Below are 22134 nucleotides of genomic sequence, written 5' to 3' on the forward strand. Positions count from 1 at the left end.
CTACCATTGGAGACTGAAGATATGATTGAAGTGCTGCAATCTCATAATAAAACTTCAACAGATGAGGAGTTACTTCTGATGGATGAGCAAAAAAGTGGTTCCTTGAAAAGGAATCTACTCCTGATGAAAATGCTGTAAAGACTGTTGAAATGACTACAACCGATTTATTACATGACATACACTTACTTGATAAAACAATGGCCGGGTTTGAGAGAATTGACTCTCAAAATATGAAATCTGGTAAAATGCTATCAAACAGCATCACTGGCTGAGAAACAGTTCATGAAAGGAAGAGTCAATCAATGCAGCAAACTCTGTTGTCTTAGTTTAAAAAACTGCCAAGGGGAAAAACTATATCCATATAATCAATATATCATTGTTCACTGATTGATGAATATAATCCTTCCTGATGTTTAAATGTAAAAATTATAGGTGAATTATTTCTTAGAACACATATTTCATATTTATCCATCATTTACTTTCCATAATCTCATACTCATTGATTTTGTTCCTGATCCCCCCTCCATAGTCCCTATGCATTAAAAAAAGTTAGATAGCTAGACAGATCCTGTTTGGAGAAATAACTGGTTAGCACTGAGCCATGAACATGAAAAAAAAATGATTTTGTTTGAAACACAAGATTACACTTTAATCAGAATATATAGACCTTAGTAAGTCATTAACTTCAGTCAGAGACTATCAAAGAATATCTGCTGCCTCCTTTAATGCAAAGGGGTTTTCAATAATAACACCTCTCATAATGTTTCCAAGTGTTATCCATAAACCACCTTCATCAGAAATATTTGAGGCCATCATTAAATATGCATTTGTGGGTTAAAGCCCACAAATCAGTATCTTTAAGAGTGGAGCCAAGAAATCTGCAGATATACCAAGCACTTGATGATTATTTTGTGCACTGTCTTTACATTATACCCAATTTTGTGCTTTTATGTTTTAAAAAAATACATTTTATTTGCTTATTACAATATCTTGAAGAGAAAGTATGTATCACTTTCAGATGCACTTCACTGAAACACAGAGAAGCTATATGATATGTTCAAGATCACATAGCACAGGGCCAGGTATTCATTCATTCATTCAACATGTATTTATTGAGTGCTTACTAAGGGCCAGACTGTTCTAGGCGTAGTTACAGTAGCAACGCACAAAGACCATAGTCTTAAGCCTCATAAAAGGGTCACTTTTTGGGCAGCCCGGGTAGCTCAGTGATTTAGCGCTGACTTCAGCCCAAGACGTAATCCTGGAGACCTAGGATTGAGTCCCACATCAGGCTTCTTGCATGGAGCCTGCTTCTCCCTCTGCCTGTGTATCTGCCTCTCTCTCTCTCTGTATCTCTCAGAATAAATAAATAAAGTCTTTAAAAAAAAAGAGAAAGGGTCACCTTTTAGGCAGCCAGTAACATTACACAGGAGTAAATCAGATAGAGCCAAACCTCCAGGCTCTTAACTGAATGCTTTCTCACTACTCCAAAATGGTTGATTCACTAACTCTAACATATCATACCATGTAGCATGCATAAGCAAGATGGAAATATAATAAAAACCAGGATTCATTTTTCAGGCAGTATGGAGAGTGGATATAAGCATCAGGGTATAAGAAGTAAAGCAAACCTGGATTCAAAGTCTGGCTTTATATACCAAGGCAGCACTCTGCACGAGTTATCTAAGCTGTAGTTACAGAATTTATCAGTACCTACCTGGGAGGATCAATGTGAAGATCAAACCATATAACAGCATATGTAAAACACCAAGCATGGGTCTAGCAGAGTGTAGGCACCTGTTCTCTCTTTCCACACAAGCAAGTAAGAATCCTACTGACAACACCACAGCACACCTAACCTAGAAGGCTAGACTTTAGATTTGATGCAAATCAACTGTAACTAGTTTGCCTAAATTTCATCATAAAGACTGCTTTCACAAATTCTATCCTACATTATATACTTAAGTAATGCCCCTTTGGGATTAAAAACTGAAATTATTATCCCATTATTTAAAAAACATTCTTTAATAAGCACAATACTAGTCTATACTTTGGGACTGTTGCTCATTTTCTAAGCAGAAATATATATTAGATCATCACTAAAAAAATGTATATACATATACATCTTCTCTAATCAAACTGTTAAGTAAAATAAAAAGTCCCTAAACAATAAGTTCAGCTACCACATTCTACCTCTCCAACCTAATTTTCTCCCTTCTTTACCAGCTCACAACAACCCAGAAACACTGGCATTCCTTTAGCTCTTCAAACCTAACAAACTCCCCAGCAGTTAGACGTCACACATGGTGTTGTCCTCTGATCATCAGGCTAATGCCTAACTGGGTCCCACCTTAAACATCTGGTCCTCAGAGAAGCCATCCCTGACCAAGCATCCTGGCGATGTTGGGCTGCACTGCACACGGTGATGCAATGAAGCCTTAGGATAATGATATATGATGGAGAGGCCCAGGTTTCAGTCATCTGACAAGATGCAGATATGCTACAGCATGAATACACAGCTGTGCAGGTAGATAAAAGTTCACAAATAGCATGATATAACTGGAAATAATGCATCTGCTTTGGCTAGCTGAAAATATTAGCCAGGGTGGCATCTGGGTGGCTCAGTGGTTGAGTATCTGCCTTAGGCTCAGGTCATGATCCTGGGGTCCTGAGATCGAGTTCCACATTGGCCTCCTTGTAGGGAGCCTACTTCTCCCTCTGCCTATGTCTCTGCCTCTCTCTCTTGTATCTCTTATGAATAAATAGTAACATCTTTAAAAAAAATTAACCAGGGCTTTCGTAAGTGATCCCTCTTCTGCCAAGAGGTATAAAACACTGCTCATATTGAGAAGTTCTTCTAAAGGGAACTCCCAACATGGCCTAAGTCTCTTCCCTTCTGCTTTTATTCCTGGCTGTCAAACCACATTTTACAAAGAACTTTGGAAGTATTTTAACAGTCTAAGGCACATTGTTACTTATGTCAATAGTATACAGAGCCCTTTTTCTTTTTTTTTTTAAGATTTTTATTTATCTATTCATGAGAGACACAGAGAGAGAGGCAGAGACACAGGCAGAGGGAGAAGCAGACTCCATGCAGGGAAGCCCAGTGCGGGACTTGATCCCAGGACCCCGGGGGCACGACCTGAGCCAAAGGCAGACGCTCAACTATTGAGACACCAGGAGTCCCCAGAGCCCATTCTCGGAGTTCTTTTTATTGACTTATTGTCTGATAATATGTGCTTTCTCTACTTAATAACTGTGCTTACCCCATCGCCTGCCATACTGTCAGTGCCTAACAGTTTCCAGCATCCATAAGGAGTATGTGCCTTAGGAATATTTTAAGGAATACCCAGCCACTGAATCAATGAATTAAGAAGAAAGGGTGTGCCCATGTGAAAGAAATACGGTATCCAGAAGTTAAGTTTACCAAATGTATGTAAAGTCTACAAAATAGTGCTGGGCACATACATAGTAAGCACTCAGTCAACATTGTCATTATTTGTTTAACTAGAACAAAACTATCCCAAGTAGGACAATGGAAGAGAGAAAAGGCTGTTTAGTGACTGAGGAATACCAAGGCTGAGCACATGACATGTGGCTCTCCATAGAGCACAGTGCAAAGGCACCCTTCACAATGGCCCTTTCCGAGTTGGTTCATTTTAACACATGAACATACAAATTTAAAAGCCTGAGATCTTTTCACATGTTCATGGTTGAGTTCAGCACTCTTACAATAAAACCACTCACAACAATAACATCTCATACAGAAGCACTTCTACGGGATAGAGCAGAGAGAGAGAGAGAGATCCATGCTCCACTCTCCCAGTGGATGGAAAGAAAAGTGGCACCCTTAAATATTTTATGGAAATGTCATACATTTTTCTTCCTTAGACTCATGAAAATAAAAGATAACAACAGTACAAATACTCATATTTCAAGTCAATGAAATCCCACCAGCTGTTTTAAAATTAACAAAAAGAAGTCAAGGCTACCAAAGAGAAGACTTGAGTGAGGTCACTCTGCCTCTGTTTATCACAAAACCGCAGCCATATTACCTGAAGCATTCACTGATGCAAGTGATTCAAGAAAGGAACACCTAAGTGAAAGAAGTTTTCACATCTAACAATCCAAGCTGTTTTGGAAATGGATGTCTTATTATTTTTATTTATTAGGTTTTCACACAATTGTTTTTTAACTTTCATACCATTCTTACTGTTTTCTTTCTCAAAGAGCCCGTTTTCTATGAGTCTTCGATCTGAACAAACACATTTTAGCCATCCATATACTTTTAAGGAAATTCCCAACCTATTATCAATAAAGAGGGATTGCTATAAAATCAAATAATTCTCCCACTGTCAGAACCTAATGTTCATAACAAGCAGACATAACTCCACCCGAGGCTTTAAGTAACAAATTTTAAAATACATAAACACTAATTAATATTCCAGAGGGAAAAAGAGACCCTCCACCATGTACATGTGCCACATGAAGGTACTCTAATAGAAATGGCCATCTGTGATCCGGTCTAGTCGGCCATTCTCCTTCACAGAAGGAATATCCGTAAATCACACCCAGGTGCCTATATCAAGCCTGAATAATTAGAATACAAATGCAAAATATGTTTATCACTTGATCTGTTGCTTCTCACTAAGAAGACTATTATTTTCCATGGGGCCATATTGGCATTTAACAAGTATATTTGTAATAAGTACTTCCATTTTCTTTTTTTATTTTATTTTATTTATTTATTCATGAGAGATTCAGAGAGAGAGAGGCAGAGACATAGAGGGAGAAGCAGGCTCCCTGCAGGGAGCCCGATGTGGGATTTGATCCCCAGACCTGGGATCATGCCCTGAGTTGAAGGCAGATGTTCAACCACTGAGCCATCCCGGCATCCCAATACTTCCATTTTCAATAAGAATTCATCTTCCCTAGTTTCTTTTTAAAATTAACTCAAATTTAAACTTATAAGTTAGTGAATAGGAAAATTCCTTTGGAATAAACGGGGGAAAATTTATGAATATTCTAAAGAATGATACCTACCTTAGGCCCTGTGATATGCATCAGACCACCAAAAGCAGAGGCAACAGTATCATAACCAGCTCGCTGAGACAGTGGACCTGTCTGACCATATCCTAAAATGAGAAGAATAGACATAGTCAGCATCAGGCAGGGGAGAACAAGAGTACAAGAGTGTGTTAAAATCCTTTGTAGCCAGAAATCTTGCAGCAATTTATTACTGTGAGATTGATAGTATCCCTTGAAAAGGAAGCAATAAAAATTATTTATGATCGTATACCCCAGAAGGCTGCAAACTGGTTATTTGAGGGCCAGATCCCACCTGCAAGAATATTCTATCTGGCCTGAAGAGGGTCCTGAAATGTTTCTATTTAGTTTCCAACATTTCAAAACGCAGGAGATAGCACATAAAATACAAATTTTATGGATTTTCTTGAAAAATAAGAAAACTAGGCCCATGCAACAATCAATCAGAGTGAAGTAACAACTCTTCCCTTTACACAGGGAAATAAGTTATCCAATTTTCCATTCTTCCACCACTCTTAATATTCCTTAATGCCTGAGCCTGATTCACTCATTTAATCTTACCTCCCAGATTCCATTCATACACGCTACTCTTGTTCTATACTAAACAATTTACAAAGTCAGACTGGATTCTGTTTAAATATTTTCTTAGGTATGCAAACATATACATAAATGATGATTAAAAATTTTGAACATAAATAATATCATTAGATGACCTAACAGTGCTTTTTAAGATTATAAAGAGAAGATGAAGGTATTACTTTTCTTTTCATTTTGTTTTTCTTTTTCCATCAGCAAAAATCAAGAGAACACAAGAAATAGTTTCTCCTGCTCTCCTCAGTCCTGGCACTTACTTTAAATAATAAAGGTTATTTCAGGTGTTACATGAATCTGTCTCCAAATCCTATGTTATCAACCAGAGAGAGGACACATGAAAAGCCTTCTACACCCATCAGCTATTAGCTGAAATTTCCTGCATACCTCACTTTAAAAAGATCAAAAGGGGTGCGTCAGGATCCTCACTTGCTTCTCCAGCCACCTGGAAGCTTCTCCCTCTATTTCACTCCTATATCCACATATCTCACACTCTCTCACATCCCCCAAATCTGCACTCAAATGTCTCCTTTAAAAAAAAAAATCTCCTTACCAGAGAGACCTTCCCTGGAGAACTTTTATAAAAGAGTATTCTCACCTCTCACTCTTAATCCCTCTTGCCTGACTACATTTGTCCTCATAGCATTTATCACAAGATATAGACTATCGCTCTGTGTTTACTGATTTATTTTCTGTCTCCTCCCTACCAAAATGTGTGTTCCAGAACTTTTTTTCTATTTGATCTACTACTGTATTCACAGCATGAGAATAGAATTCAATAACATTCATTGAACGAATATTTGTCACATAAAATATTTTTTTTAAAAAAATCTATAACTAAATTAATAAGGAAACTAAGTAAGTTTTTGTTTTGCTTTATTTTGTTTTTGACCAAAATGGTAGAGGCTCCTGAATTTTTCTCCTCCCACAGACATACCAAATGCACAGCTCCATGTGGACCAATTCCCTCTGAGCAAAACTCAGAACTAGTTGTTTGACTTGTACACATTGGTGATAGAGAAAATACCCACATCTAGGGGTGCCTGGGCAGCTCAGTCAGTTAAGCATTTGCCTTTGGCTCAGGTCATGATCCCAAGGTTCTGGGTTCAAGCCCCGCATTGGGCTCCCTGCTCAGCAGGGAATCTGCTTCTTCCTCTTCCTTTGCCGCTCCCCCTGCTTGTGCTATGTCTCTCTCAAGTAAATAATTTTTTTAAAAAATCTTTAAAAATAAGCAAATAAAATACCCACATGCAAATGAGTAGGAAAGGCTGAGTCATACTCCTGCCATAAACCCCACTCCAGGCATAGCACCATATAATCAGGAGGGAACCCCCCAACTCCAAGCTTCTCCTCTAGAAGTGAAGGGTTTGGACCACATATCTTATGCCCCAACTTTTAAGGCTCCCAGCTGAGATACAGGCCTCCAAAACACCTAGCTCAGATATCCAATGGAGCTTACATTCACAAGTCCCATTGGACCATAACAAACAGAAAAAGAAGTTGTTAACAGGTGCACAGCACTAATCACAGCTATCGGGACAGAGGGACAAGGCAAAACCATTCATCTCCCAGTTTTTCCCTGTAAAGGGTCTCACTGCACACTTTACAAGCTGCTATTTGAGGATTTGGACTGTAATTAACATATATCTAGGTGCTGACTGCAATCCTACCTGGAACCCAAAAGAGCCAGTGGGTCACACTCAAGTTCACTCCAACAATGCCAGGTCACCAGCATCTCTCTGGAAAGAACTTATACACATATCTGGCACACCAGCTCTTTTGCACCTACTGCCCCCTAATCACCTGGCTCTGACAGCCAATGGGTTTTGCATTCACAAATCCCACAGGGCTATACCAAACAAAGAATCAGTTTTTAAACAGGCTCAGGAGTAAACTCAATGGCTATATATTCGGGCTCAGTGCAGAAAGAGAAAGCAAAACACCATCTTTCAGTGTCTCCCCGGAAAGAGTTTGCATGCTTTTCCAGCTGTTATCTGAAATCCAGCTTCTAATCAGCCTGCATCTAGGTGCTAACTGCTATCATCCCCCTGGGGACATTGATGGATCTTGGCACACTCTCAACCTCTAGGAGCCACTAAGAACAAAGTCAGTGGCTTGGACAATCACAAAGATTTGAGGAAACTTGGAGCTTAGGCCAGGGTGATTGATGAGATTCATCTCCTACACAAGACCAGTCTCAAGGCTGAGAGAGGTGGCTGTTTTAGCTAATATATAAAACCAACACAGAGAATGAAAAAAAAAAAAGAAGAAACAGGAATATGTCCCAAACAGAAGAAAAAGGTAAATTTCCAGAAACTAATCTGAGGGAAATGGAAATAAGTTATTTATCTGACAGAGTTCAAAATAACAATCATAAAGATACTCACCAAGATAAAGAGCAATGCATGAACAAAGTGATAATTTCAACAGAGAGAGAAAATATTAAAAAGTACCACAGAAATCACAGAGCTGAAGAATACAATAGCTAAAGTGAAAAATTCAATGGAAGACACTCAACCACAGACTAGATCAACTAGAAGAAAAGAACAGCAAATTAGAAGATAAGCAGTGGAATATATGCAATCAGAGGAGCAAAAGGAAAAAGAGTGAAGATAGCTTAAGGGACTTATGGGACATCATCAAAAAGACCAATATACTCATTAAAGAGGTCCCAGAAGAAGAGAGGGGGAAAGAGGCAAATGCTTATTTAAAGATATGCCTCAAAAATTCCCTTATCTGAAGGAAAAAACAAGATCTCCAGATCCTGGTAGCCCAGAAAGTACCATATAAGATGAATCTAAAGAGACTCACACCAAGAAACATTATTAATTAAATTGTCAAAAGTTACAGACAAAGGGAGAAACTGAAAAGCAACTTGTTGCATACAAGAAAACTGTCATAAGATTATCAGTGGATTTTACAAAAAACATGCAGGCCAGAAGGGAGTAGAATGAGATATTCAAAGTGTTGAAAGAAAAATATTGCCAACCAAGGACATCCTATCCAACAGAGTTATCTTTCAGAAGAAGAGATAAAGAATTTTCCAGACAGACAAAAGCTAGAGGACTTCATCACCACTAGACCGGCCTCACAAGATATGTTAAAAGAAGTTCTTCAGGCTGAAACAAGAGTGCTAATTAGTTACACTGAAATGTATCAAAGTATAAAACTAACTGGAAAAGGTGAATATATAGCTAAATTCAGAATATTCTAATATTGGGATCCCTGGGTGGCACAGCGGTTTAGCGCCTGCCTTTAGCCCAGGGCACAATCCTGGAGACCCAGGATCGAGTCCCACGTCGGGCTCTCGGTGAATGGAGCCTGCTTCTCCCTCTGCCTATGTCTCTGCCTCTCTCTCTCTCTGTGTGTGACTATCATAAATAAATAAATAAAAAATTTTAAAAAAAGAATATTCTAATGTTGTAATAGTGGTGGCTAAGTCACTTATATAACTGTAATATAAGAGTTTAAAGACAAAAGTATTAAGAACTCCCATAATGACAGTACTTTCTTAATGGATACATAATATAAAAAAATGTAAGTCGTGACATCAAATCCTTAAAATGTCAGAAGAGAATGTAAAAATTTGGAAGTTTTGTATACGTCTAAGTTAGGTTGTTATCAGCTTAAAATAGCCCATTACTGGGGCACCTGGGTGCACAGTCAGTTGAGTGCCCAACTCTTGGTTTCAGCTCAGGTTGTGATATCAGAGTTGGGGGGTCAAGCCCCACGTCAGGCTCCACACTGGGTGCAGAGTCTGCTTAGGACTATCTCTCCCTCTCCTTCTGTCCCTATGAGCTCTCTCTCTCTCTCTCTCTCTCTCTCTCTCAAATAAATAAGTAAATCTAAAAAAGAAAAAAAATGAAAAACAAAAATAGACTGTTACAACTATAAGATGTTTTACACAAGTGTCATGGTAGCACAAAGCAAAAACCTATAGCAGATATACAAAAGAGAGAGAAATCTAAGCACACCACCACAGAAAATTATTAAATCACAGAAGAAAACAAAAGAGGAAGAAACACGATTACAAAGCAATAAGAAAACAATTAACAAAATGACATAGTAAGTTCCAGACCTATCAATAATTAATGAAAATGTACCAAATTCTCCAATTAAAAGACATAGAGTCGCTAAATGGATCTTTTTAAAAAGATCCAACTGTATGCTGCCTACAAGGGACTTACTTAAACTTTAAGTATGTAGACTGAAAATGAAAAGATAGAAAAGATATTCTATGAAAAAGGAACCAAAAGAAAGTAGGAATAGCTATACTTAATCAAGTAAAATAAACTTTAAGACAAAGAAGGGCATTACATAATGAGAAAAAAAGTCAATCCTGCCAGAGGATATAACATTTGTAAATATTTATGTTGCACCCAACATATAAGAAACTAAGTATTTAAAGCAAATATTAAGAAACATGAAGGGAGAAATAGACAGTAATACAGTAACAGTAGGGGATTTGGATACTCCACTTTCAAAACCAGATAGATAATAAAGACAAAAAATCAATAAGAAATCATTGCACTTAAACTGCATTAGGGCAGCCTGGGTGGCTTAGTGGTTTAACGTTGCCTTCAGCCAAGGGTGTGATCCTGGAGACCTGGGATCGAGTCCCACGTCAGGTTCTGTACATGGAGCCTGCTTCTCCTTCTGCCTGTGTCTGTGCCTCTCTCTCTCTTTGTGTCTTTCATGAATAAATAAAATCTTTAAAAAGAAATAAATAAAATAAAATAAACTACACAATAAACCAGATGGACTGAACATTTATAGAACATTCCATCAAACAGCAGCAAAACACACATTTTTCTCAAGCATACACATGAAACCTTCTCCAGAATAGATCATATATTAGTCTGCAAAATGAGTCTTAATTAATTTAAGAAGATTGAAACCTTCTTAAGCACTTTTTCTGATCATAAAGGTATTAAACCAGAAATCAATTATAAGAAGAAAGTTGGAAAATTCACAAATATGCAGAGATTAAATAATATGCTCAAAAAAAAAAAACAGATCAAAGAAGAAACCAAAAGATAAACCAAAAAATATCTTGAGACAAATGAAAATGAAAACACAAGTTAACAAAACTTATAAGATACAGTAAAAGAGGGAATTTTATAGTGATAAGTGCCTACATTGAGAAAAAAAGAATGATGTCAAACAACCTCATTTTACACCTCAAGGAACTAGAAAAAAAAAAACTACGCCCAAATTTAGCAAACAGAAGGGAATAACAAAAATCAGAACAGATAAATATGAAAAGATAAACAAAACAGGCAATCTTTAGCTAGATAATCAAAGAAAAAAGAGACAGAACTCAAATAAATAAAATCAGAAATGAAAGATAAGTTACAGCTGATGCCACAGAAATATAAAGGACATAAGAGACTATCATGAACAATTATACAAAAAAACAGACAACCTACAATAAACATATAAATTCCTACATATGACCTACCAAGAATGAATCCTGAAGAAATATAAAATCTGAATAGAACAATAACTAGTAAGAAGATTGTATCAGTAACCAAAAACATCCTTAAAAACAAAAGTTCAAAACCATATGGCTTTACTGGTAAATTCTACTAAACATTTAAAAAAGAATATCAATCCTTCTCAAATACTTTGAAAAAACAGAAGAGGAAGAAATGCTTCTAAACTCTTTACAAAGCCAGGATTATCCAGGATTATCCAAAACCAACAAGGACACTACAAAAAAATAAAATTACAGGCCAATGACCCTGATGATACAAAAATCTTCAACAAAAATTAGCAAACCAATTTCAACAGAACATTTTTAAATACATCATTATCAAGTGGGATTTATTCCAGGAATGTAAGGATGGTTCAACATCCACAAATCAATCAATGTGATACATCACATCCACAAAATGAAGAATAAAAATCACATGATCATCTCAGCAGATACAGATAAAGCACCCGACAAAATTCAACATCCATTTATAATAAAAACTCTCAACAAATTTAATATAGAGGGAATATACCACAACATAATAAAGGCCATATATGACCAATCCAGAGCTAACACCATACCAAATGGTGAAAAGTAAAAGCTTTTCCTCTAAAATCAGGAACAAGACAATAGTACCTACTCTCACCACTTCTATTCAACATAATATTGGAAGACATATCCAGAGCGATTAAGCAAGAAAAGGAAATAAAATGCATCCAAATCAGAAAGGAGGAAATAAAAATGTTTGTTTTTTAAAGATTTTATTTATTTATTCATGATAGACATAGAGAGAGAGGCAGAGACACAGGCAGAGAGAGAAGCAGGCTCCATGCAGGGAGCCGGACATGGGACTCGATCCCAGGTCTCCAGGATCATGCCCTGGGCTGAAGGCAGTGCTAAACCACTGAGCCACCCGGGGATCCCTAAAACTTTTTGTGAATGACATGATCCTACACATAGAAAACCCTAAGACTCCATCAAAAAAACTGTGAAACAAATTTAGTAAAATTTTGGGATACAAAATCAATATAAAAATCTGTTGCATTTGGGGCACCTGAGTGGTTCAGTCAGTTGAGCATCTGACTCTTGGTATTGGCTCAGGTCATGATCTCAGGGTTGTGGGATCTAGCCTCATGCTGGGATCTGCACTCAGGGGGGAGGCCGGCTAAGAGTTTCTCTTTCCCTCTGCCCCTCCCCCCATTCGTGCTCTCTCCCTCTCAAATAAATAAATCTTAAAAAATATCTGTTGCATTTCTATACACTAACAACAAATTATATGAAAGAGAAATTAAGAAATCAATCCTATTCATAATAGTATCAAAAACAATAAATATTTGTAATATATTAACCAAAAAGATAAAAGATCTATACACTGAAGATTATAAGACATTAATGGTAGAAACTGAAGACACATTAAATGGAAAGATATCTCATGCTCTTGGACTGGAAGAATTAGCATTGTTAAGATGTCAACACTACCCAAAGCCATCTATGGATTCAACACAATCCCCATCAAAATCCCAATAGCACTTTTTATGGAATTAGAAAAATAATCCCCAAATCTATATAAAACCACAAAAGACCTCAAATAGCCAAAGCTATTGTGAGCAAGAATGAACCTGAAGATATATTTCTTAATTTCAAAATACATTACAAAGCTATGCAATCAAAACAGCACGTGGTGCTGGCATAAAAACAAACAGACCAATGGAACAGAACACAGAGCCCAAAAACAACTGATCTTTGACAAAAGTACCAAGAACACACAATGGTAATTGACAGTCTGTCCAATAAATCGTGCTGGAAAAAAAGGTATCTACCTGCAAAAGAATGAAATGGATCCCTATCTTAACACTATATACAAAATCTAGGGGCACCCAGGTGGCTCAGCGGTTTAGCGCCACCTTCGGCCCAGGGCCTGATCCTGGAGACCCGGGATGGAGTCCCACATTGGGCTCCCTGCATGAAGCCTGCTTCTCCCTCTGCCTGTATCTCTGCCTCTCTCCCTCTGTGTCTCTTGTGAATAAATAAAGAGAATCTTAAAAAAAAAAAATCTATTCAAAATGGTTTAAAGACTTAAATGTAATAATCTGAAACCATAAAATTCCTAGAAGAAAACATAAAGAAAAAGTTCCCTTACATTGGCCTTGGCAATAATTTTTTGGATATGACATCAAAAGCATAGGCAAAAATAGACAAACGGAATTAGATTAAATAAAAAGGCTTCTGTGAAGCAAAGGGTACAATGAGAAATGAAAAGGCAACCTACACAATGGGAGAAAGTGTTTGCAGACCATGTATCTGATAAGAGCTTAATATCCAAGATGTATATGGAACTCAACCAAACAGCAAAAAAAAAAAAAAAAAAAATCAAATAATCTGATTTATTTATTTTTTTAATTTTTAAGATTTATTGAGCCACCCAGGTATCCCAAATAATCTGATTTAAAAATGGGTAAACATTTTTTCCGAAGAAGACCAATAGGTACATGGAAAGGTGCTCAAATTCACTAATCATCAGGGAAATGCAAATTAAACGCACAGTAAGACATCACCAACACTTGTTAGGATGGCTACTATCAAAAAGACAAGAGATGATAAATGTCAGCAAGGTCATGGAAAAAACGGAACTCCTGAGCACTAGTGGTAGGAATGTAAATCGGTGTAGCTATTACGGAAAATATTATGGAAATTCCTCAATAAAATAAATTAAAAATAGAACTACCATATGATCCAGCCATCCCTCTTCTGGGTATATATATCCAAATAAAATGAAATCAGTATTTCCAGAAGGTATCTGGATTCCTACATTCACTGCAGCATTGTTCATAATAGCAACGATAGGGAAACACATTGTGCACTTTAAATATATACAATTTTGTCAATTACTTCTCATGTGGCCTGGGAAAAAAGAAAAAAATGTAGATATGTAAGACAAAATCCCCAGATAAAATTATCACTTAGCATTAAATTAAAGTAGCTCAAGATTAAATTATATTTATATTATATTATTATAATTATATTAAATGATATTTATCATTATTGATGACAGAAAAGATATCACAACATGTAAAGTTTCACATATAAAAGCAGAGAGAATCATATAATAAAGCCACTGGCAACTTCCATAATTATTTATTCTTAGACAATCTTCTTTCCACTACACTTATTTTTCAGTTAAAACTATTGTATGAAGGGATCCCTGGGTGGCGCAGCGGTTTAGCACCTGCCTTTGGCCCAGGGCGCGATCCTGGAGATCCGGGATCGAATCCCACGTCGGGCTCCCGGTGCATGGAGCCTGCTTCTCCCTCTGCCTATGTCTCTGCCTCTCTCTCTCTCTCTGTGACTATCATAAATAAATAAAAATTTAAAAAAAAAAAACTATTGTATGAAGAACAAAGTAAAACCATAAAAAAAACAGTCTTGATTCAGGTGAAAACCAGTCACACAAAATCCTACACTGTGCCATGTTTGTATTCCAATTTCAAAAACAAAATCTGTAAAATCTGAATTCTTAAATCTTCCGATAAGCAAAAATGGGATATGAAGGGAAAATAATGGGAAACAAAGTATAAGGCAACATTCTCTGTGCAAAAATACAGAAATTAATACCAAGCATCAAGAGTGAATTTATATTCCAGGGCAGCTAGCTTACAATTAACTGCAAAGGGCACCGTAGACCAGGCTTCCAGTATTCCACACAATGGCTTTCAAATTCGGCATCTGCAGCAGAAAACAGGCCCCTTGGAGCAGAGAAAAGCTCCACCATCAGACAGGAACTCTGTGTTCCATGAACCACCTGTTATCTCAACAGGAAGTCAAGAGAAGGAATTAAGTTTCAGTCCGCTCAGCGAGGAAAATCAGGTGCTCAGGAATCTGGCCAGGAGCCCAAATTCCTCAAATGGGACAAATTGAAGCCCCCCACTATCAGCATAACTCTAAAAGGGGTCTTCTAAATAAAGGCCTGGAGGAAAATAAGATCAGAAAAACAAACAACTTGCTAAATAAAAGTTCACCATAATAGTCACCTTCTGATACAACTTCTCTTGTTCAGTTTACAGCAAAGAGGAGGCATAAATACCTAATTACTTTAAATTACAACTTCAAGTACTTCTTTTAAAGAGAAATAGGGGCACTTGGATGGCTCAGTCCATTAAGCACTGACTCTTGATTTCGCTCAGGTCATGATCTCAGGGTCTTGAAATCGAGCCCCACATTGGGCTCCATGATGGGCAAACGGAGCCTGAGTAAGATTCTCTCTCCCTCTGCCCCTCCTCCCTGCACATGTGGGCTCTCTCTCTCTCTCTCTCTCTCAAATTAATTAATTAATTAAAATTTTAAAAATAAAAAAAAATATAGTTATTCTCGTGGAAGTAGTATGGCATAGTGAATAAGGATGAGTTTCAGGACTGAAAAATACCTGGATTCAAATTATTGCTCTGCGAACAACTAAATTTTCAACAATTTATTTGATCTTCCTGAGCCTCGATGTCTTCATCTGTCAAATGGCAATATTCGGGGCACCTGGGTGGCTCAGTAGTTGAGCACCTGCCTTTGGCTCAGATCATGACCCCAGGGTCATAGGATCGAGTCCCACATCAGGCTTCCTGCATGAAGCCTGCTTCTCCCTCTGCCTGTGTCTCTGCCTCTCTCTCTCTGTGTCTCTCATGAATAAATAAAACCTTTAAAAAAATAAAAAATAAAATGGCAATATTCATTTGACCACAGATTTCTTATGGGGATTTCATCTGATAAGATGGCATAAGCAAAATGCATTTTACATTGAGAGCTAAATATACTTCAATAATAAACATGCATTAATCAATATACTAATAATATACCAGCTTACTTTTCCCACAAAATACTGAGAATAACAAAAAGAAAACTGCCTTGGGGTATGTTGAAATGATGAGAGTAAGTATTCTAGGCATGGCAGTTATGTTGTTTATAAGTGTCTTTTTTTTTTTAAGATCTATTTATTTATTCATTAGAGAGAGACACAGAGACACAGGCAGAGAGAGAAGCAGGCTCCTCACAGGGAGCCTGATGTGGGACTTGATCCCCGGACCCGGGGTCATGCCCTGAGCCAAAGGCAGACACTCAACCGCTGAGCCACCCAGGCATCCCGAAAATTGAAAGTTTTTATACTGTGAAACTTGCATTTGTTCATTTTAGAGGAGAAGCTGACAATAATAATAATTTTAATATATATATATACTAAGTTGCACCATACAACCTCCCAAGAATGCTTCCTTGACCATTGTACTTGACCATCCCGCAGCAAGGAGTCATAAATTATTCCACCTTTTCATCTGACTCTTAACCATAACTATTTGAAAACTGGCTATCAGCACTATCAACAAATATTTCTGACAACAAATAGGAAGTTTTAAAGCTGGGAAGTGATATCATCAAATAGTATTTTGTAAGGCTTACTCTGTTGGCAACGTGAAGGATGATTTATTAATTTTAATAAAGAGCTGACAAAATGGCAAATGTGGGACCCAGATAGTTCTTTTCCATTTTATTCTAGCTTTACAATTCCAAAAAACTGCGGTCAAAATCCAAATTAAAGAGAAAAAAATGTAAGCATGTCAGTTCTATCATATGCTCAAGTAATGGGGTAAAGAAAATTAAGGAGGTTATGGAAAATCAGAGAGGAACCCTACACATTCAACCATTCTTTCACTCACTTTCTTTCTCCTCTCTCTCTCTCTCTCTCTCTCTCTGTGTCTCTGTCTCTCTGCCTGTGTGACTCTGTCTCTCTCTCTCTCTCTCTCTCTCTCTCTCTCTCTGTGTCTCTGTCTGTCTCTGCCTCTCTGTCTCTCTGTCTCTCTCTCTGTCTCTCTCCGGCTCCCTCTCTCTCTCTCTCTCTCTCTCTCTCTCTCTCTCTCTCTCTTTCTGTCTCTCACACACACACACACACACACACACACACACACAGGCCCTTACATTCATTTTAAGGAGCAACCTCGCCACCTTGTGGCTTTTATAAACATTCACTATAAAGCAAAACTTGAATTTCCAGACACAGAAAAGCAAAACTGTGAGGAAAAGAAACCAATGGGAAAAGATTTCTCCTTTTAATATTTGCCCTGAATACCAGATGATTTGGCCTTCCTGCTCCTGGCTTCCCTCATCTTTCTTCTTAATTATGTCTCACTGTTCTCCTGAACCTAGGAGCGCTTCTAAAGCAGGAGCCCCCACTGTTTCTGTAACTCCTATGACACCTCCCACGGTGCTCCTTCTGAGGAGGTTAACCTTCTGAAGGCCAAACAGCCCTTCAACAAACTGGCGAGAAGCTATGAACTCTCCCCAAAGAAAATATCTCAACATATTTCGAACCCCATTCATGAATGCACCCCCGGTGAAGAGGCAGGTCAAAGACCCCCCACTGCTTGTTATCTGTCCACTCCAGGCCCACGGCATCTCCATTATCAGCATAACTCTCCTGAGAGGGAGCAGTTCAAGGACAGCTAGGAGGCTTCCAAGCATCTAAGAGCTCCAGCATGGGGCTTTGGTCTCACAACAAAAAGAAAAGAAGGAACAAAATAAAGCATCTGTCAACTACACTGTATCCGTAGCCTCCTCTGGTCTCCCTCCCTCATGTTGCCTCTTGTGATCAGAGTGACCCTTCTAAAATCTAAATCAGAATGTACTACCTTCCTGCCTAATGCTTTCTAGGGGCTTTCCAAGTCCCCTAGAGTAGATCCAAACTCTTTATCCTTTTGTCTTTGTCATTGACTGCTCTCTAAACAAATCTCATCAATTTTCCCACTGCCCTCTACCTTGAGTCCTGATGGTCTTCTTACTTTTTCTGAATACACCCACAGCTATTTCCATCCTGGAGACTCTGCTACCTAAAATGTTTTTTCTTCCAATTTCACAGGACTGGCTGCTACTGATTATGTGATCCTGCACACACCTCTTCAAAGAGCCCTTCCCTAACCACCCAGTCTAAAATAGACTTCCAGGAACTCCCTAGCATTTTATCATATTTTCATTCTCTCTGATAAGATAGTACTTATCACCATCTGGAATTTAATTTTTTTAAATGAATATATGTCTCTTCCCTGGAACATTAGCTTTGACAGAGGTATATGTTCTCAGCAATATCTTCAGCACCTAGAATGTCTTCCAGTATCTCAGTAAATGTGTTAAACAAATGAATGGGGGTGCCTGGGTGGCTTGGTGGGTTAAGCCACTGCCTTTGGCTCAGGTCATGATCTCTAGGTCCTGGGATCACCCCACGTCGGGCTCCCTGCTCAGCAGAGAGTCTGTTTCGCCCTCTCCCTCCATCTTTCCCCTTGCTTGTGCCCTCTCGCTCTCTCGCTCTCTTGTTCTCAAATAAATAAATAAAATCCTTTTTAAAATAAAAAATGAATGAATATAAACAAATTAGCTAGGGCAATGGAAAGAAGACTTACCTTACTACTGGCCATAAGACAAAGATTAAACTGTACTTCCTCTAATAATACCTGAAATAACCTGTCTGGGGTTTGGGGGCAAGAGCAATAAAGGAAGGTCCAGGCAACTAAATTTCCCAGGTTCAACCAAAAATGTCCCTAAGAGTCCATATATATTTGGTGCCCTCTCATATCCTCAGTGTTCTCGCTAATAAATTTCATCCATACCATGGTCCCAAACAAGATACTGGCAACACCCTGTCTAGAATAATAATGACTATTTATCAAGTTATTATGTATTAGACACTGAAAGACATTTCTCCAGTACATCACTTAATTCACATAAAAACCTTATGAGTTAGGTACCATTATCTGCTATATACAACTATAAAACCTGAGGCTTAGAAGAGTTAAGCGACCTGTCCAAGGTCACAAAGACAGGAAGTAGCAGAGCTTAGATCCTAACTCAAGTCTGAATCCTTATACATAAACATGTCTGCTTGTGTGCGTAAAGACATCTCCATCAAAAAATCCAAGGTACCACAAGCTTAAAGATGCCCTAAACAGAAAGTATCATTGCACCTCAGTCACCCTCACGGGCCATGGAGCCAGACTGTTCCTTCTGCCACATTCACTTCACTGAACGAACTTTACCCACACACTTGCACAATCCAGAAACCTAAGAGTCATCCTGGACTCTTTTCTTTCAGCTCCTGACCATACCTAATTGGTCACGAATTCCAGCTAAACAACTCTCAGATCCATCAAAGCTCTTATGCTCTGCAATAGCTTATTTACTGGTCCCCCTGCCTTAGTTTATTGTTTATGTGACTACAACAGTCTTTCAAATATGTAATTCTGATTTTAAGTCATGTCCCTTATTAAATTCTTACTAAGTTGCATACAGGATACGAGATAAAAATTTCTTACTTAGGAGGACAGACTGAAGGAAAAAAAAAAAAGGAAGAGGACAGACTGAGCCTTTTGTGACCTGGCCCCTAACTAGCCTACACATCTTATCTCCTGTCATTCTTCCAAAACAACTCATGTTCTCCAAACATGCAGGGCTCTTTCATTCCTCTGGGCCTCTGTGCGTGCCATTTTACCTGCGACCCTCCCACCTCCCCCATCCGTCCTCCCACCTCCCCCATCCGTCTAGTAAAGATAATCCTCCTCGGGGATCCCTGGGTGGCGCAGCGGTTTGGCGCCTGCCTTTGGCCCAGGGCGAGATCCTGGAGACCCGGGATCGAATCCCACGTCGGGCTCCCGGTGCATGGAGCCTGCTTCTCCCTCTGCCTGTGTCTCTGCACCTCTCTCTCTCTCTCTCTGTGACTATCATAAATAAATAAAAAAAAAATTTAAAAAAAAAAGAAAAAGATAATCCTCCTCAAGATACAGGTTTAGTTGATAATGGACTATTATGGACAATAAAGAAGGAAGCTTCAAAGAGGACAACTATCTATCCTGTTAATGAATTAAATACAAAACAGGAGTTAATGTTTAAAGTTAATACCATGCTATTAGCTAGAAGGCTAATACTACTGCTCCAGCAGCTATAGAAACTCCAACAATAGATTATTTAACTGAAAGAAGATCAGAAGGCAAGAAAATATTTTACAATAAAGAAGGTGATCCTTCAAAATGTATATAAATACAGCTGACCTTGAACAGCACAGGTTTGAACCAGGCAGGTCCATTTACATGCAGATTTTTTCCAATAAATACAGCATAGTACCATAAATATATTTACTCTTTCTTATGATTTTCTTAATAAATTTTTTTCTCTAGATTAATTTATGAATACAGCATATAATACACACAAAATATGTGCTAATTGATTATTTTTGTTATTGTAAGGGTTCTAGTCAACAGTGGGTTATTAGTAGTTAAGTTTTGGGGGAGTCAAAACTTATATGCAGATTTTCAACTGCATGGGGTTCAATACCTCTAACCCCCACATTTCTAGGTCCACTGGATCTGAACTTTGTTTCTTTCTTTGCTCATTTTCTCATTTATAAAGTGTTTCCCAATGAAAATGATAGATTATGATCTACTAATGGACTTTATTTATTTATTTATTTATTTATTTATTTATTTATTTTCTCATCTGTCCCTGGAAAAGGCCTAAAACCAAAGACTAACCCAATGGCAATGAGCATTCCTACTACCCAGACTATGGTCTCTAAATGCCATTTCCTACTAAAAGGAACTAGGATTCCATGGAGAAATGGTCGATTCCAGGATGGGGGAGGAAACATACAAAATTCACCTAGAATATCAGGTTATACCAGGATCAAGGAAGTGATCAAAGACTACTGGTCATGTCACAAAAATGCAGATGTCAACCTGAAAAGGCCCACTATGGCCAAAGATGAGATCATTTTGAGTATGAATAAAAATAATAGCTGCAACAGACTGAAACACATCAAATATGTGAAATTCTGAGAATCTATAATCATTATTTTTTTAAATCATCAGTCACCTTTGGAGGACAATAGGAAATAAATTCATTATTATGACAACTGGTAAATAAAGGGAATTTATATATATCTTGTCTTTACTAATTAAATACTAATCAAATAGTTGATGAGAGGATATCCATTTACAGAAATTTTCCAACCAACGTTTGAAGAAGCAACGGCAGAATTAGGATGTTATCATTTCATAATTCCTAAGGGATTTATAATAGATCTAATCATCATCAATGGCTTCTAACATCACAAAAAGAGCAACAGCCAGCCGTTATGTGCCTCCTAGTAGAAATACACATCACCTTCTATGAAATAAAACCAAAAAAATCAAACCGAAATCTGAGCAAGCCTACAGATGTCAGTTTTTAAAGAAGAACAACAACAACGAAATTAAACATATGGGAATGTAATCAGCAAAAATCAAACAACTCAACAAGACAAACTGTTTTTGAAAGAAATAAGTTGCAAGAAAAAAAGAGATTGAGGAGGAACTATATAAAATAAAGAAGATTTCAGAAACATATCAATCAGTTGCAATGACTAGACTTCATTTGGATCCCAATTCAGAATAACAAACTGTAGGGATGCCTGGGTGGCTCAGTGGTTGAGCATCAGGTTGTGATCTGGGGCCATGGGATTGAGTCCCACATTGGGCTCCCCGTAGGGAGCCTGCTTCTCCCTCTGCCTATGTCTCTGCCTCTCGTGAATAAATAAATAAAATCTTAAGAAAAAAACTGTAAATAGAAAGAAGAGAACGGGGAAAATTTGAACAACTGCATATTTAATGATAGCAAGGAATTATAGTCATTTTTTTATTTACACGTGACATTGTGTGTTGATGCTTTAAAACGACCCCTTTTCTTTCGGATATATTCTGTAATATTTAGAAATGAGATGATATAAAATCTGAGATTTTCCTTTAAATAACAGGGGAGGAGAATATGTGATTTTAGACAAAATAAGATGGGTCGTGAAGTGATTTATGTGTACCTCAAGAACCATTATACTACTCTCTCTACTTCCATGTAACTTTAAATTTTTCTATATTAAATGTCAAAAAACAAAATTTAAATGATATGAAAATTTCATTTTGTACATCTAAAAATACACCAAGGAATATTAGTGCTGAAGGGTTGGGGGCAAA

The 22134-nt window shown here is 37.7% G+C and overlaps 1 protein-coding gene across 2 annotated transcripts in view; it reads right to left on the reverse strand.

The window, feature by feature from the left end:
• SUGCT (succinyl-CoA:glutarate-CoA transferase) overlaps positions 1 to 22134 on the reverse strand; it is a 713960-nt gene that overhangs the window by 613304 nt on the left and 78522 nt on the right. For both annotated transcript variants that reach the window (XM_025449593.3, XM_025449590.3), the window contains exon 7: positions 5044 to 5135. In XM_025449593.3, coding sequence (XP_025305378.1) covers positions 5044 to 5135 — 92 coding nt within the window. The remainder of the gene's footprint in view (positions 1 to 5043; positions 5136 to 22134) is intronic.

Source organism: Canis lupus, chromosome 18, assembly GCF_003254725.2.
Source record: "Canis lupus dingo isolate Sandy chromosome 18, ASM325472v2, whole genome shotgun sequence".
NCBI lineage: Eukaryota > Metazoa > Chordata > Mammalia > Carnivora > Canidae > Canis > Canis lupus.